Source organism: Pistacia vera, unplaced genomic scaffold, assembly GCF_008641045.1.
Source record: "Pistacia vera cultivar Batoury unplaced genomic scaffold, PisVer_v2 Contig437, whole genome shotgun sequence".
NCBI lineage: Eukaryota > Viridiplantae > Streptophyta > Magnoliopsida > Sapindales > Anacardiaceae > Pistacia > Pistacia vera.
Window position 1 is genome coordinate 217,604 of NW_022196265.1, and position 18,388 is coordinate 235,991.

General features: G+C 36.8%; 1 protein-coding gene across 2 annotated transcripts; it reads left to right on the forward strand.

Moving 5' to 3' along the window:
• Window positions 1-1,038: 1,038 nt before the first annotated feature.
• On the forward strand, window positions 1,039-12,878 carry LOC116144018 (polyadenylation and cleavage factor homolog 4). 2 transcript variants are annotated; one of them, XM_031429466.1, is made up of 8 exons: window positions 1,039-1,583; window positions 1,998-2,099; window positions 2,229-2,483; window positions 3,528-4,364; window positions 4,836-5,807; window positions 5,922-5,997; window positions 10,635-11,107; window positions 12,102-12,878. In XM_031429466.1, the coding sequence occupies exons 1-8, from the start codon at window positions 1,221-1,223 to the stop codon at window positions 12,144-12,146; spliced, it is 3,123 nt and encodes a 1,040-aa protein (XP_031285326.1). In that variant the 5' UTR covers window positions 1,039-1,220; the 3' UTR covers window positions 12,147-12,878. The 2 variants fall into 2 exon arrangements, with proteins under 2 accessions (XP_031285326.1, XP_031285324.1); XM_031429464.1 differs by lacking the exons at window positions 10,635-11,107; window positions 12,102-12,878 and adding an exon at window positions 7,465-8,242 and having other exon boundaries at window positions 5,922-6,470.
• Window positions 12,879-18,388: the final 5,510 nt, after the last annotated feature.

The window sequence follows — 18,388 nt, forward strand, 5'->3', positions numbered from 1 at the left end:
TTAGGACTCATTATTTTGATTGCTTATGTTACATATAGAAGCATATCCGGAAATTTAGTGTAATTTGTAAAAGGAATTTGTTGATCATTGAGAGAGCAATCACTGCATCACAAAAGCAATCAAGCACTAGTAAAGGTTGAAAGAAACTACCCAACAAGGGTCATATTAAAAATATCTACAATTAGTAAAACATATTTTAGACCAAACAATCAAAACATGCATTTTTTATTTTAACTAATCTTAGTTCAAGAATCGCAAACTCTAATTTTTAAACTATACTTTTAACAATTCCCAAATAGAACAGGTGCTTGATTTGATTTCTGGGCTCCACTTCAAACATTCTCTAAACCCGTTAAAAACCGTTTGATTCATGGACTTCACAATGACTGGGTTTATAACAATCTTCTTCTCCAGGTTTGAGGAATATTTTCTTTTGGGTAAGTTGGTTTGAGGAATATTAATGCACCCAAAAATTTGATTATCTTTTATAAAGACTATAATACCCTTAGTCTAATTACATATTACTTTCAGTTTTTATTTCTTTAATTTTTATTTTAAATATACAAAAATTGAAGAAACAAAAACTTAAAAGAATCTAAAACTTTTTTTTAAAAAGATTTTAGTATCTTTTACCTTAGTATACTTCACTCTTCTATTTTATTTGTTCATTTTTTAGTACGTGATTTTAATTAAATTTATGTTTTATAATTAAACAAAGGATGTTATAGTCTGTGACAAAGTAAGCAATTGTTTGGGTGTATTTAAGGAGGGAATATTATAACCCCCCACCCCACTGTAACTCTCAGTCGTTGGATTAAATTTCATATGTAAATGCACAAAAAAGAGACGGTGAGACCTCCTTAATCAACGTCCAGCTCATCTCACATTCAGACAAAAAATCAGTTATTTGTCTTTCAAAGATCCACTGGGCTCCACCTCATCACATTCCCAACCGTTGATCAGATCTGAACTATAATTTTCCCCTTTTATTTCCTTTCAAAAAAATAAAATAAAATTAAAAAAAAAAAAAAAAAAACTTCTCGCCGTCTTATGATAATTTCACCAGTTCGTGTCACAACAAAATGAACACTCACACGCACAAACAGTTGATAATGTTCGATGCCAGTAACAGAAGAGATTTCTGATGTTGTCTCAAAACCCTAACCCTAACCCTAACCCTGATTTGTTTCTATTATTATTAATTTTTTCTATGAAGTTGAATGGAATCAGAGAAAATTTTACAAAACCCTAGAGCTTCACCTTCACTTGCTTTCAGTGCCAACATTAACAGTAAGGCGATGCCAAATGAGCTGGCGCAGAAGCCGCCGCCGCCGCCGACAATGATGGAAAAGTTTCGAGCGCTTTTGAAGCAACGAGAGGAGGAAGCTAGGGTTTCTTCGGCGGCTGCGGATGGTGACGCCGTGTTTCTCAGTACGGACGAGGTTGTGGAGCTTTACGAGATGATGCTGGCCGAACTCACTTTTAATTCGAAGCCGATTATTACTGATCTTACGATAATTGCTGGCGACCAGAGAGCCCATGGGGAAGGCATTGCTCACGCAATTTGCGCCAGGATTGTCGAGGTATTATATTTGCATTGTTCAATTTTTCTATAAATGATTAATTCAATTTAATTTGTGTTTGACTAATTTTATGGCTTTCTATTTAATTTTATTCAATTCTGTTTTGTCTAGTTTAGTCTGTTGAATTTTTTTTTTTTTTTTTTAATTTAGTCGATTTTACAATTTCAGCCTTTCCTATTTTATTCTGCATTGGCTATTTTTAATTTGAAAGATTTGGTTGGTTGCTGGCAATAAAATTGAAATTGAAAAAAAAAAGAAAAAAAAAAAGCTTTTTCTATCAATATATCTGGGATATCAAACAGTTTTGAAATTTTGGTTTTATTTGTTCTTTTAATTATAATTTTTTTTTCTGGGGAGTGAGGTTGTTCCAGTTTATCTGATTGTTAGGTTTTCATTACTGTGTTGGGTGCTTAGGTCCCAGTTGACCAGAAACTGCCATCTTTATATCTTCTGGATAGTATTGTGAAGAACATTGGCAGAGATTATGTTAGGTATTTCTCTTCTCGTTTACCTGAGGTGAGTTAATTGTAACATATATTACATTTAATTTGTCATATTGCTTTGCAAGCACATGGTTATTAGAAAAATTTTATTTTATTGCAAGCACATGGTTATTAGAAGATTTTTATTTTATCATTTGCCTAGGTATTCTGTGAAGCATACAGGCAAGTTCATCCTAACCTTTATCCTGCTATGCGACACCTGTTTGGAACTTGGTCAACAGTGTTTCCACCTTCAGTCCTCCAGAAGATTGAAACTCAGCTGCAGTTTTCTCCGCAAGTTAACAAACAATCACCGGGCTTGAACTCTTTGCAGGCTTCTGAGTCACCTCGACCAACACATGGCATACATGTTAATCCTAAATACATACGTCAATTGGAGAATTCAGCTCCAGATAATGTAAGCCTTTTCAATTAAATTCTTCTCTCACACATCTCTCTTGCTGAAGCACATGAGGGGTTAGCTGTGGCTTCTGTTTATTAGTGTGGATGTAATATATGAGTTTTATGTTATAGTATTCCATTGGATTATATATGCATCATTTTACAGACAACATTTTGCAGTCATCTTTTTTGGGACCTACTACTAATGGATTTTGTATCACAAAGGTATTCTTGATGAAGTTAATTTACATCTGTCTTTTGGTTGTTTGTGGTATTATTCTTGTTAGATACAGCTAAAAATTGAAAATTCTTCTGAAAAACTTTGTTCCAATTATGAAAGATAATATGTAAAACTTGCTGGCCTCTAGTGCAACTGGTCAGGTTTGTGCCTAATGGCCAACTATATCGCGACATATGCTGATGTGAATTCTCAGATTCAGAATTTAGAGGTCCACCATTAAATGTGCCAACTGTGCATACTGCCTAATTGACCTGATCTACTCTCTGGTAGTGTTTGCCATGCCTTGAATTTCTTTTCTACCAAAAAAGATTTAGAGAGAAGGGACAAAAAAGAAAAAGAGAAAAGAGAAAGAAAGAAAACTATATTGAGAAACGCTAGCTGGATTTGATACTATTTGGTGATACTAGTTTTATGCTGGGATTCTTGGTGTCAAGCTCTCTGCTTATAGATGCATGTTACAGGTTCCAAATAAAGGCAATGCTTATGGAACTTTTGAATGAGAAAGAGCAAACTAGGGCTTCAGAAAGCCTAGAAGGATGGGTTGGGTATTTCTTCAGCATTTCTTGTGTGCATTTTCTCAACAGTCCTATGCATCCATTTCTTTTTCTTTTCCTTCTCCTGTCCGTGATAGAGGGGGATTGGTGTGGTATACCTTTTTCCTGTCAGTGATCTTATTTTTATTGCTTTACCTTAGTGCCAACCTGCTTAGATGATTTTTACAATATTTTCAGCTATTGAGTTATCTATTTTTGTTCCAAATGTGCATAAGTAGAAAGTATTTGACATCTAAAATTTGAAAATTGTTTATACGTGTTGCAGAATATTCAGCATGTGAGAGGAACATCTTCAAGTGTAAAAATATATGGTCAGAAACCTGCCATTGGATATGATGAATTTGATGCTGATCGTGCAGAGGTTACATCATCGCATGTTGGAGCCCAAAGATTGAATTCAATAGGTAGTGTTGGTCGTGCTGCATCTTTTGCCCTTGGAGCGAATAAGCTGCATCCTTCTTCAACTTCTAGACTGGCGAGACCCTTGTCACCCTCAAGAATTGGATCTGATAGAATTTTATTATCTGAGGGTGATGAATTTGCAGTAGAAAATTCTCCTAGACGGCTTGATGTGGCTTCTCCATCGCATCCTGTGTTTGATTATGGATTAGGCAGAGCAACCAGCAGAGATGATGAGATAAGTGAATGGCGGAGAAAACAATATTCTGATGATAATCACAAAAGATTTGAAACTTCTACTTCTTACAACCTTAGCAATGGACGTGAGCATCAGGGGCCTAGAGCTTTGATAGACGCATATGGATGTGACAGAAGAATTTCAAATAATAAACCTCTGCAGGTTGAACGCCTGAATGTAAATGGAATGGGCAATAAGGCAGCACCAAGATCATGGCAGAATACTGAAGAGGAAGAGTTTGATTGGGAAGATATGAGCCCTACATTAGCAGATAATGGCAGGAAAAATAATTTCTTGCCATCATCTGTTCCACCTTTTAAAAACACTAGTGCAAGGCTTGACTTAAGAAAATTGGGTGCTGGCACATTGGAACCTGATATTAGGAGCAATCACTCCAGTCAGGCGCAGCTACCGTTGATGGATGATTCTTCTACAATTGCTGAAGAGGCAGTCTCTGCGCTTGGTGTATGTTTCTTAATCTGCTTGCTGTGCCCCCCTTGTTCTGTAGATCTTTTTGTTAAATAGATTCTGTAGAATGTTTTTACTTGCAAAATTTTTCTTATGTAGGTTGGTCTGAATTGTACATGTTTGTCATTATGTTTATTATAGATCCCCCTGACATAAAGGGGTGATAATAATAAGTATAATGTATAGGAATCTGACTGTTGTTTGTTAGAAGTGTAAGACATCATATGCTGGCCATACGTGTCTCTCATTCGATGTGGCTTTTCAAGAAAGCCCTTTATCCGTTCATTGAAACCAAACTAGTTATTTATATGATGAAATTTCTTTTTTCTTTTTGTTTGTCAATTCTATTTCTATATTTAACATGGAAAAAGTTATTGTTGATTTCTATAAGAAATATATATTTTATAATTGATCGTTTAGTTTTCAATTTCTATCATGCATTTTAAAGGTATTATTTGTTTCTTGCAGTCTGGCCGTGGATTGACAATTAAGATATCTGGCTTTCAACCTGAGCCAAATCAGAATTTGGGTCCACGTTATCCACATGAAGCGTGGAATATGCCACATCACTTCTCTCGGTCATCACACCCTCTGAATTCCAGGAGAGGGAGGGGAAGGGATTTCCAGTTGCCCTTTTCAGCAGGTTCTGTATCTTCATTGGGTGCTGACAAAATGGCTCCATTTGTTGACAAGCTTCCTGATGTTGAATCACAGTTCGTCAGGCCCCCTGCAGTTGCTTCTAGGATAGGTTCTTCTGCTCTGGACTCAGTTAGTGCTGGGGCATGGTCAGCCTCCATATCGTCATCAGCTGGGGTATGGCCTCCAGCAAATGTGCATAAGTCTCATCCACCACCTGTTCACCCTGTGTATTCACTGCAGAAACAGACCCGGAGTCAGTATGATTCAACAAATTCTGCCAGTAATGTCATGAATCAAGGTCCAAATAAGTTGTTGTATATGCCTGAGCAGCAATTTAATAGTTCTGAGGGCAAGGAGCTAAGTTTGCTGAAGCCACCACAATTGCATGATCAACATGCTAATTTGAACCAGCAAAACCAGGCCCAACAACAATTCCTTCCTTCTCAGGAGGCTCACAATAACTTTCTTCCCTCTGTCACAGCTTCAGTCCCACCTCACCTACTGGCACCACCAGTGAATCATGGGTACAATGCTATCATGAGTATGGTTCCATCAAATCCAGTTCCTGCGGTGCAATTACCTTTACCAATCCAAAATTTTCAGAACAGCTCCTTACATTTGCAGGGGGGAGCTTTGCCACCTCTTCCTCCAGGCCCGCATCCATCTTCTCAAATGATACCCATGCCTCAAAGTGCTGGCCTTGTTACCCCTGGGCAACCACCAAGCACTGCATTTTCTGGTTTGATTAATTCTCTCATGGCTCAAGGATTGATCTCATTGACAAAACAAGCCTCTGTACAGGTATTTATCTGATTTCCATTATCCTGTATCTTCATTTTTGTGTTTTATCCCTTTTCCCTTATAATAGTTGCCTTATGCAATGTAAGGTTGTGAATAAAGTAATTTAATGTCCAGGATTCTGTTGGACTGGAGTTTAATGCTGATCTTCTTAAGATCCGCCATGAGTCTGCAATAAGCGCCCTATATGGAAATCTTCCAAGACAGTGCACCACTTGTGGCCTACGGTTCAAGTGCCAAGAAGAACATAGTAGTCATATGGATTGGCATGTGACTAAGAACAGGATGTCCAAGAATCGAAAGCAGAAACCTTCTCGCAAGTGGTTTGTAAGTGCTAGTATGTGGCTCAGTGGTGCTGAGGCATTGGGTTCTGATGCAGTTCCTGGATTTTTACCCACTGAGACCATCGTGGACAAGAAGGATGATGAGGAATTGGCTGTCCCTGCTGATGAAGACCAGAATGTGTGTGCATTATGTGGAGAGCCATTTGATGATTTTTATAGTGATGAGACAGAGGAATGGATGTATAAGGGGGCTGTCTACATGAATGCACCTGATGGGCCTACAGCTGGCATGGATAGGTCTCAGTTAGGTCCTATAGTGCATGCTAAATGCAGATCGGAGTCTACTGTGGTTCCCCCTGAAAGTTGTATACATGATGAAGGGGTATGCATCTATATTTCATTTACTGCTTTAATCATTCATTTTCGTTGGAAAGTCCTGTAGATCATCATTATCAATTCTGGTAGTTTCTTTCCATTTAATGTGTTTGTTATGTATTGGAGTATCTATTAATGGTCATCATAAACTCTGGATAAGTACAATTTCTTAAGTTAAGCTATAGTAGTAATCTTCTAGTGCTTTTTAATGTTGTGATACATCTATGTCCCCTCTTGGTGACAAAAATGAACTAGTAACAAGTAATGGACTTGGTTGATGGATTGCAGCATCACTACTTTATATGTCCCTTGATTTATGTGGTTAAGAATAAATTGTTATTTGGACTTGGAAATAGTTTTTACTGGCACATCTTCTTCTACAGTAGTTTATTCTCTGCTGGCTTAGGAAATTTATTTAACAGAATGCTTTCGTCTCTCCTTCATCTCAAAAGAAAATTTGTTGTGGAACTGAATTTCCATGCCCAAGGGTTTCATATGCATTCTGAAAATGAATTAGAATTAGAATGATTATGGCAATTAGTTTAGGATGAGTAGATGGAAATTTATTGTGCGACTGAATTTCTGGTGTCCAAAGTTGTAGATGCACTTGGACATGAATTAGAATGAATAGAAGGATTATGGCATATAGTTTAGGATTAGTAGATTAAATTTTGGCTGTTGACATATATTACTAGTTCCAATAATTGCTGAATCCCTGAACCTTTGTGCATGATTTTGTAAAAATGGTTTTTGGACAACTGGGTATTGGGTCTGTCTTTATTTATTATTCATAAACTTGATATTTAATATGTTGGTTTTACATTGTATTATGCTTTTTGTTACTTTTAACTGTATAGTTATGTTAGAATACATTCGATTGCATGCTCAGTTGTTTCAGTACTTTTGGTATATGCTTTCTGCATGTTGTCGAGACACTTGTAACTAAAAGATTGGATGCAAAATTCTCTTATTCTTACAATTTGTTCACTTGTGACTTGCAGGGAAATACTGAAGAGGGTAGTCAGAGAAAAAGAATGCGGAGTTAGCTTCTAGTAGACGGCTTCAAAATCTTTTGTAACTTACTGAGTTTGTTAGTGGTAAGCTCATAATTTCGAATTAGTTGGAGATTGAAGTACCTTGGCTTTACGCCAGAATCATGTACATGTATAGTTGGATTTGTATCATGCACATTATCTTGCAGAAAAGCTTACAAATTCTCTTGCAGAAAAGCTTACAAATTCTCTTGCAGTCTTACCTTTTTAGCTTGTCCCGTTGTCAAAACTCCTAGAGGAAATATAGACCATTCTTTATTGTGTTAACAAGTTATTGTTGGGGTTTAAAGAATGAAAATGTGATGTGGGCGTGGGCATGGGAAGTAGTTTTGCACTTTTAACTAGATAGATGAATAAGAAAAGGGAAAGAAGGGGGGTGTTCAATGAAGTTTAAAGAAGCCATTTAAACTTTGTTCTGAGGAGTTTCTGCAAAATATGTTTTCTTTGTTTTGTTTTGACATTGTGTAGGGATGTACAGAGAACTTATTCTGGTTACAAGATTCTGTGCAACGACCTCTTTCTCAGTTTGTTGCAACTGATGGAACCAACAGTGATCACTGTGAAAACTCTTGAAGTTACTTTATTTTTTTATGATCAAGGTTATCGTACCTCGAATTTCAGTTGCAAGTTGTTTAAAGTGGAGCAGTTTATTTTAGTTTGTTGTTTTGATATTATAGAATTTTACTTGTTAATCAGAACATATGTAGTTGCTTCCTTGGTCAATACAATTATGTTTCTGTTAAATTTTGCATATGCTGTGCAGAGTTGCATTTTTAGATTTCAATTCTAGGGATGTAAAGAAAACTCGGCCCCGCTCGGGCATATATAACACACGGACGTGGGTTTGGAATATCAGGCACAGAATATACCGGGTTGGGTTCTGACAGTAAAGCCCTGGGTCCGGCCCGGCCTGCCCCTGGTATATTTTATAAGGTTTGTAAAATTATTAAAACCCCTAAAAAGTTAATATTACCCCCTTAAAAGTTTAAAAAAGCTCAAATAAATTATATTCAGATACTTTTTAAATTGTAAAAGTTCTAGTAATCCCCTATAAAATTATGTACAGGCTCCATTTATAATGTAAAATTTTACGATGTGTTGTTTTATTATTTTGAGTAAGATTTTAAAAAAAGATGAGTTGTGTTGTCATTACGAAATAAGATTTGAAAATTGATAAAATATTCTTTAGGTTTATTAATTTAGTTAAACACCCTTTATAATAAAAAGTTTTGAAATAAAAACATCTTCATTAAGCCCCATTTGCCAGATTTCGGCCCTATAAAATAATGTGTATGATGGTGAGGGTGGTGTATGATAGTGAGAATGGCCTGGACAATTTATTAAGCAGGTGGTGGGCAAGGTGAAAATGGCGAATTCCACAACCAATAAGCTCAATCGGCAAATCCATTTTAACACATCCAAAACAACTTCTCCAATCAAATTTCACACTAGATGGGCAGCAATCTCTCAACCAACACAACAAGCAATAATCCATAACAGATTGATTTTAGTGGGAAGGATCTTACCAGTAATAGAGAAAACCGATTGATTTTAGAGTTGAAATAATCTGAAATGCTTTGCAGATTGGGGCAAAAGCCACCATCATTGGGAAAGGAGACGGCGAGAAGAAGTGGCAGCTGACAGAAAACCAGTCGGCTGAAGTGGTGGTCAACGGTGACTAAGGCTGTCAAATTTAGAGGTTAGGGTTTTTTCAATTGAAATTGGGTTTGCCTTTTACGAATTTTGAACAATTGTTTTGATAATTCGATTAATTGGGAATTGGGGGTCATTTGTAATTTTTGCAAACTTTTACATGTCAATTTTTAACGCCCCCAATACTTGTACATTTTGCCCTAAAACCCATTCGAGCCAGTTAAAGCTCGTGAGCTTAGTCGAGCCGAGCTGGGTGATACTCGAACTTGACTCAACCCTTACAATGAGTTGCTCGCGAGCCGGCTTGGCTTGAATGCTCTCGAGCCGAGTTGAGCCTGAGTATTTAACGATCTAAGTCAAGATGGCTTGCGAGTGGCTCGAGTGATAGCCCTAAGCAACACCAAGACAATAACTTTGAGGAACAATTTTTTGTTTTGGTATATGAAGATGAGAAAGAGTGTCCATTGTGTATGGAGGGATTTGATGAATGTTTCGATAATGACACAAACGATTTAATGTACAGAGTGTGAAACTCAAAGAGAAAGACGAATTTTTGAGAGAAATTCTGATATTATATTTTCATTAACTAAACTGATTACAATCAATATGGCTCAGCTCACCTTTATACAAAGAACGATTTGGTGAGTGAGAGAAACAGAAACCAGTAAAGCAGAAATGGTAAAGGCAGAGAGAGACGATGGGCAGAGAGATACAACACCATTTCGACTTAAGTGGAGAAGAAAAGGTGAAGGCAAAAATGACACCGTTTTTGCCTTTTACAATAAATGGGCAACATGTTCTGGTCAACATGCTCCCTCAAACTAGACTACTTCTTCCCACTCTTACTTCTAGCATCATGTACTAACATTCCCCCTCAAAGTAAACACCTCTGGTACTTCTTATACTTCTGGGAAAGATGCCACTGTGGTCTGGACTTTAGCCTTTAACTTGATTCAGTAATTCAACAATTTAACACCAATACTACAGAGGAAAGTTGAATGAAATTGCAAGGCAAATACAAACACCAAATGCTAATACCAAATACCAGTGCACTACTTTGCATTTTCAACACCATTACACCATTACACCAACTTGTGCACCAATATGCATTTTAACACCAAGTACCAGTGCACTACTATGCGTTTTCAACACACACACACACACACACACACACACAAAAAAAAAAAAAAAAAAGACCAGTACACAACTATGCATTTTCAACACCAAATATCAGTGCACAACTCTGCATTTTCAACACAAAATATCAATGCATCAATCTGCATTTTTAACACCAAATATCAACTCTGCATTTTCAACACCAAATATCAGTGCACCAATCTGCATTTTTAACACCAAATACCAGTGCACTACTCATTGCATTGTTCTGCAACATGTTAAACACCACTTTTACTGCAACATCAAAAACCACTGCCGCCATGAGTCTGCAATAAGCGCCCTATATGGAAATCTTCCAAGACAGTGCACCACTTGTGGCCTACGGTTCAAGTGCCAAGAAGAACATAGTAGTCATATGGATTGGCATGTGACTAAGAACAGGATGTCCAAGAATCGAAAGCAGAAACCTTCTCGCAAGTGGTTTGTAAGTGCTAGTATGTGGCTCAGTGGTGCTGAGGCATTGGGTTCTGATGCAGTTCCTGGATTTTTACCCACTGAGACCATCGTGGAGAAGAAGGATGATGAGGAATTGGCTGTCCCTGCTGATGAAGACCAGAATGTGTGTGCATTATGTGGAGAGCCATTTGATGATTTTTATAGTGATGAGACAGAGGAATGGATGTATAAGGGGGCTGTCTACATGAATGCACCTGATGGGCCTACAGCTGGCATGGATAGGTCTCAGTTAGGTCCTATAGTGCATGCTAAATGCAGATCGGAGTCTACTGTGGTTCCCCCTGAAAGTTGTATACATGATGAAGGGGTATGCATCTATATTTCATTTACTGCTTTAATCATTCATTTTCGTTGGAAAGTCCTGTAGATCATCATTATCAATTCTGGTAGTTTCTTTCCATTTAATGTGTTTGTTATGTATTGGAGTATCTATTAATGGTCATCATAAACTCTGGATAAGTACAATTTCTTAAGTTAAGCTATAGTAGTAATCTTCTAGTGCTTTTTAATGTTGTGATACATCTATGTCCCCTCTTGGTGACAAAAATGAACTAGTAACAAGTAATGGACTTGGTTGATGGATTGCAGCATCACTACTTTATATGTCCCTTGATTTATGTGGTTAAGAATAAATTGTTATTTGGACTTGGAAATAGTTTTTACTGGCACATCTTCTTCTACAGTAGTTTATTCTCTGCTGGCTTAGGAAATTTATTTAACAGAATGCTTTCGTCTCTCCTTCATCTCAAAAGAAAATTTGTTGTGGAACTGAATTTCCATGCCCAAGGGTTTCATATGCATTCTGAAAATGAATTAGAATTAGAATGATTATGGCAATTAGTTTAGGATGAGTAGATGGAAATTTATTGTGCGACTGAATTTCTGGTGTCCAAAGTTGTAGATGCACTTGGACATGAATTAGAATGAATAGAAGGATTATGGCATATAGTTTAGGATTAGTAGATTAAATTTTGGCTGTTGACATATATTACTAGTTCCAATAATTGCTGAATCCCTGAACCTTTGTGCATGATTTTGTAAAAATGGTTTTTGGACAACTGGGTATTGGGTCTGTCTTTATTTATTATTCATAAACTTGATATTTAATATGTTGGTTTTACATTGTATTATGCTTTTTGTTACTTTTAACTGTATAGTTATGTTAGAATACATTCGATTGCATGCTCAGTTGTTTCAGTACTTTTGGTATATGCTTTCTGCATGTTGTCGAGACACTTGTAACTAAAAGATTGGATGCAAAATTCTCTTATTCTTACAATTTGTTCACTTGTGACTTGCAGGGAAATACTGAAGAGGGTAGTCAGAGAAAAAGAATGCGGAGTTAGCTTCTAGTAGACGGCTTCAAAATCTTTTGTAACTTACTGAGTTTGTTAGTGGTAAGCTCATAATTTCGAATTAGTTGGAGATTGAAGTACCTTGGCTTTACGCCAGAATCATGTACATGTATAGTTGGATTTGTATCATGCACATTATCTTGCAGAAAAGCTTACAAATTCTCTTGCAGAAAAGCTTACAAATTCTCTTGCAGTCTTACCTTTTTAGCTTGTCCCGTTGTCAAAACTCCTAGAGGAAATATAGACCATTCTTTATTGTGTTAACAAGTTATTGTTGGGGTTTAAAGAATGAAAATGTGATGTGGGCGTGGGCATGGGAAGTAGTTTTGCACTTTTAACTAGATAGATGAATAAGAAAAGGGAAAGAAGGGGGGTGTTCAATGAAGTTTAAAGAAGCCATTTAAACTTTGTTCTGAGGAGTTTCTGCAAAATATGTTTTCTTTGTTTTGTTTTGACATTGTGTAGGGATGTACAGAGAACTTATTCTGGTTACAAGATTCTGTGCAACGACCTCTTTCTCAGTTTGTTGCAACTGATGGAACCAACAGTGATCACTGTGAAAACTCTTGAAGTTACTTTATTTTTTTATGATCAAGGTTATCGTACCTCGAATTTCAGTTGCAAGTTGTTTAAAGTGGAGCAGTTTATTTTAGTTTGTTGTTTTGATATTATAGAATTTTACTTGTTAATCAGAACATATGTAGTTGCTTCCTTGGTCAATACAATTATGTTTCTGTTAAATTTTGCATATGCTGTGCAGAGTTGCATTTTTAGATTTCAATTCTAGGGATGTAAAGAAAACTCGGCCCCGCTCGGGCATATATAACACACGGACGTGGGTTTGGAATATCAGGCACAGAATATACCGGGTTGGGTTCTGACAGTAAAGCCCTGGGTCCGGCCCGGCCTGCCCCTGGTATATTTTATAAGGTTTGTAAAATTATTAAAACCCCTAAAAAGTTAATATTACCCCCTTAAAAGTTTAAAAAAGCTCAAATAAATTATATTCAGATACTTTTTAAATTGTAAAAGTTCTAGTAATCCCCTATAAAATTATGTACAGGCTCCATTTATAATGTAAAATTTTACGATGTGTTGTTTTATTATTTTGAGTAAGATTTTAAAAAAAGATGAGTTGTGTTGTCATTACGAAATAAGATTTGAAAATTGATAAAATATTCTTTAGGTTTATTAATTTAGTTAAACACCCTTTATAATAAAAAGTTTTGAAATAAAAACATCTTCATTAAGCCCCATTTGCCAGATTTCGGCCCTATAAAATAATGTGTATGATGGTGAGGGTGGTGTATGATAGTGAGAATGGCCTGGACAATTTATTAAGCAGGTGGTGGGCAAGGTGAAAATGGCGAATTCCACAACCAATAAGCTCAATCGGCAAATCCATTTTAACACATCCAAAACAACTTCTCCAATCAAATTTCACACTAGATGGGCAGCAATCTCTCAACCAACACAACAAGCAATAATCCATAACAGATTGATTTTAGTGGGAAGGATCTTACCAGTAATAGAGAAAACCGATTGATTTTAGAGTTGAAATAATCTGAAATGCTTTGCAGATTGGGGCAAAAGCCACCATCATTGGGAAAGGAGACGGCGAGAAGAAGTGGCAGCTGACAGAAAACCAGTCGGCTGAAGTGGTGGTCAACGGTGACTAAGGCTGTCAAATTTAGAGGTTAGGGTTTTTTCAATTGAAATTGGGTTTGCCTTTTACGAATTTTGAACAATTGTTTTGATAATTCGATTAATTGGGAATTGGGGGTCATTTGTAATTTTTGCAAACTTTTACATGTCAATTTTTAACGCCCCCAATACTTGTACATTTTGCCCTAAAACCCATTCGAGCCAGTTAAAGCTCGTGAGCTTAGTCGAGCCGAGCTGGGTGATACTCGAACTTGACTCAACCCTTACAATGAGTTGCTCGCGAGCCGGCTTGGCTTGAATGCTCTCGAGCCGAGTTGAGCCTGAGTATTTAACGATCTAAGTCAAGATGGCTTGCGAGTGGCTCGAGTGATAGCCCTAAGCAACACCAAGACAATAACTTTGAGGAACAATTTTTTGTTTTGGTATATGAAGATGAGAAAGAGTGTCCATTGTGTATGGAGGGATTTGATGAATGTTTCGATAATGACACAAACGATTTAATGTACAGAGTGTGAAACTCAAAGAGAAAGACGAATTTTTGAGAGAAATTCTGATATTATATTTTCATTAACTAAACTGATTACAATCAATATGGCTCAGCTCACCTTTATACAAAGAACGATTTGGTGAGTGAGAGAAACAGAAACCAGTAAAGCAGAAATGGTAAAGGCAGAGAGAGACGATGGGCAGAGAGATACAACACCATTTCGACTTAAGTGGAGAAGAAAAGGTGAAGGCAAAAATGACACCGTTTTTGCCTTTTACAATAAATGGGCAACATGTTCTGGTCAACATGCTCCCTCAAACTAGACTACTTCTTCCCACTCTTACTTCTAGCATCATGTACTAACATTCCCCCTCAAAGTAAACACCTCTGGTACTTCTTATACTTCTGGGAAAGATGCCACTGTGGTCTGGACTTTAGCCTTTAACTTGATTCAGTAATTCAACAATTTAACACCAATACTACAGAGGAAAGTTGAATGAAATTGCAAGGCAAATACAAACACCAAATGCTAATACCAAATACCAGTGCACTACTTTGCATTTTCAACACCATTACACCATTACACCAACTTGTGCACCAATATGCATTTTAACACCAAGTACCAGTGCACTACTATGCGTTTTCAACACACACACACACACACACACACACACAAAAAAAAAAAAAAAAAAGACCAGTACACAACTATGCATTTTCAACACCAAATATCAGTGCACAACTCTGCATTTTCAACACAAAATATCAATGCATCAATCTGCATTTTTAACACCAAATATCAACTCTGCATTTTCAACACCAAATATCAGTGCACCAATCTGCATTTTTAACACCAAATACCAGTGCACTACTCATTGCATTGTTCTGCAACATGTTAAACACCACTTTTACTGCAACATCAAAAACCACTGTAAGATTCTGCAGCATCAAACACTCTGATGCAAAAAAAAAAAAATTGTGATTAGAAATAAAGTCTATAACCAAGATTAGTAAAGGCTGATGGTGGAGACTGTGAGTGAACTAGTTCCATTTTCATCTTTAAGAGAACTAGTCCCATGCTCTGTAATACAACTAGAATTACCAACTTTGATAGGGACTGCAACTATATTGCTTTTAGCACTACTGGTTACAGCAACAACACTTAGTTTGTCCCTTAAAGTATGAAATTGAGAGATTGACAAGGCTTTAGTTAAAGCATTTGCAATTTGCAATTTGGAAGGCACATATTGCACAACAATGTTCTTGGCAAGCACTTGATCTCTAATATAGTGAGCATCAATTTTGATGTGCTTAGTTTGTGCATGAAAAACAGGATTAGCAACAAGGGCTCCAGCACTTACATTATCACACCAAATAACCGGGGAAGAAGGCAAGCTTATGCCCAACTCTGAGAACATACTTTTCAGCCATGCAACTTTAGTGGCAGTGTGAGCAAGAGCTTTATATTCAACTTCTGTGGAAGATAATGCAACTACCTTCTGTTTTCGGGAACTCCATTAAATAAGGTTAGGCCCTAAGAAGACACAATAGCCAATTGTAGACATCCTATCATCAAGGCTACTTTCCCAATCAGCATCAACATAGCATTCAACATTTACAGCAGGTCTGAACTCTAAACCATAATTTTGAATGCCCTTGATGTACCTTAACACTCTCTTATAGGCCTACCACTGTAGTTCTATTGAGGCTTGCAAGAATTGTTAGGAAACAATCAAGTCATGGTAGCGGAAAACAAAAATTATTTACAACATGGATCGTTCCTTAGAACCAAGATCAGGGCACAAATTTACAGTTTATACATTATATTAGAATCTATAGAAAATTCAGTCTAGAGTTAAGAAATCATACGCACGTTTGGAGGCTCCTCCAACTTGTCTCTAAACGGGTTTCGCCACCGACCCAAGAGTAGGATTGAACCAATGTAGTCCACATGAAGATAACTCCAAGGAAATAAAGAGGGATTTGCTAGATCTTCTTTAGCCTTAAGAACCAAGAACAAATCAAGCAAATTTTGTTTCAAGCAAAAAGGCAATCTAGCATGGGAGAGAAAAGGGGGCTGGAGGTTTTTCTTTTGAATGAAATGAAATTAATTAAATAATTCCACAAAGTGTTGCACTTATATAGTGAACACTATGCCTTATTTCATCATGGAATAGGCTTGGGCACCAACCCAAACAACCCTTTTGTCCAAGCAGCCCAATTTAGATATTTTAATTATTATTATTATTATTATATCAATTAAATTAAATTAATATGCATATCTTATATATATATATTAACATTTAACAATAACAATAATTCATTTAAATATATGTGAACACATATTTAAATATAAATTTACTTATTTAATTTTATTAACAAATTAAATAAAGGCTACGACCTTAGCAAATTTAATTGCACTATAAAATTACCAAAATACCCTTTTGCCTAAAAAGACGAAAACGCCCTTCTTATAAATTGGTTCTTAAATTATATTCTATGTGTGTGACCTATAGGCTCCTTATCATACCAGTAGTGTGTAGTATCGTGATTAACACCAATTAATCGTCTCACTATATACAGACCAAGATTGGCCTCTAGCAAGGCATCATGGCCACCCGATAGATTCGGATTCAGTGAAGCAACTACCTTTCGACAATATAGTTACCGTACAATTCAATCCTTTCATCATCCGTTATCTCAATGAGACCGAGGCATAGAAATAATGTCAACCTCAGTTACTGTCGATATGTATGTATTCAGTTACTGGACCAATGACCTAAATAATAATAATCTGGATAGAGCAAGAACTCAATCCCACTGTGGCCATAGTTTTAGTGTCATTGCCATTTACTGAAATGTGCCGTGAGATAACTTCCCCCGTACCCGGGAGTGATGAATCCTTTGTCGATCCACCATAGTCTTGATACACTCCTTGATGCAGCCAATCACTACTGTATTGACAACTCTTGTTAGAGTAGATGCCCTAGAGCCAATCAATTATTGTAGAATTGACTCTTCATAATAATGTTCATTAATCAATAAAAGACATTTTATTCTATATCGCGTAAATCATTATTATTGCAATATGTATTGATATATGTCTTTAGAGTGGTAGAACCATGACGAGGGTATCAAGTGTTTCAAATCTTGATAGTGAGAACCCTATGGTGGCCATTCTAGAAACGTCCGTAGCCCTAGTATTATTTTGAAGTAAGGACACAGATAATACGGTAAGGCTATCATAGTGTTGAACGACCCTGTCAAAATGTAGTGACTGATCTCGCTTGTCAAGGTTGTTTGGTGACAACCTAGTGCAACACATGTGTGCTTGCTGTAGGCGAATACACCGCATCAAGTTCATTGGATTGACCCACCAAAGGACCCCATATGGATGGTAACCCTAGTGTCTATGGAACAAATCCTCTAACGAATGGTGGTGCATGTGATCCTCAGACTTGAGATCACCGGAGCGCCTTATGCACCGATTGGTGCAGTTTGACACTAGCCTAACGTAGTTCTATTCAGAGCTATCAATACGGTGGTGATTGGTTACATCAAGGAGTGTATCAAGACTATGGTGGATAGACAGAGGATTCATCACTCCCGGGTATGGGAGAAGTTATCTCATGGCGCAATTCAGTATGTGGCAATGACATTAAAACTGTGGCTACAGTGGGATTGAGTTGTTGCTCTATCCAGATTATAATACAGGTCATTGATCCAGAAACTGAATACATAATATCAAGAGTAACCGAAGGTTGACACTATTTCCATGCCTTTGTCTCGTCGAGATAACGNAAGTTATACAACCATACATACCCAAAATTATTTTAAAACATTCACCCTTAGGTCTAAGGCTCATGTACCGAGCACCATGCAATATACAAACAAGTACAAAGTATATATTTCAAAAACAATCAATTTTTTAAATTAGTGGGTTAATTATAATTTACCCACTGACAATTTGCAGATCTTCAGTTTGGTCTAAAAGTTTTGAAACTTTACATTTTAGCCTCTATACACTTCGAAATGCGCTCGCTGCAGCGATGAGTTAGATCGCCGCGGCGTGCGTTGGTTATGC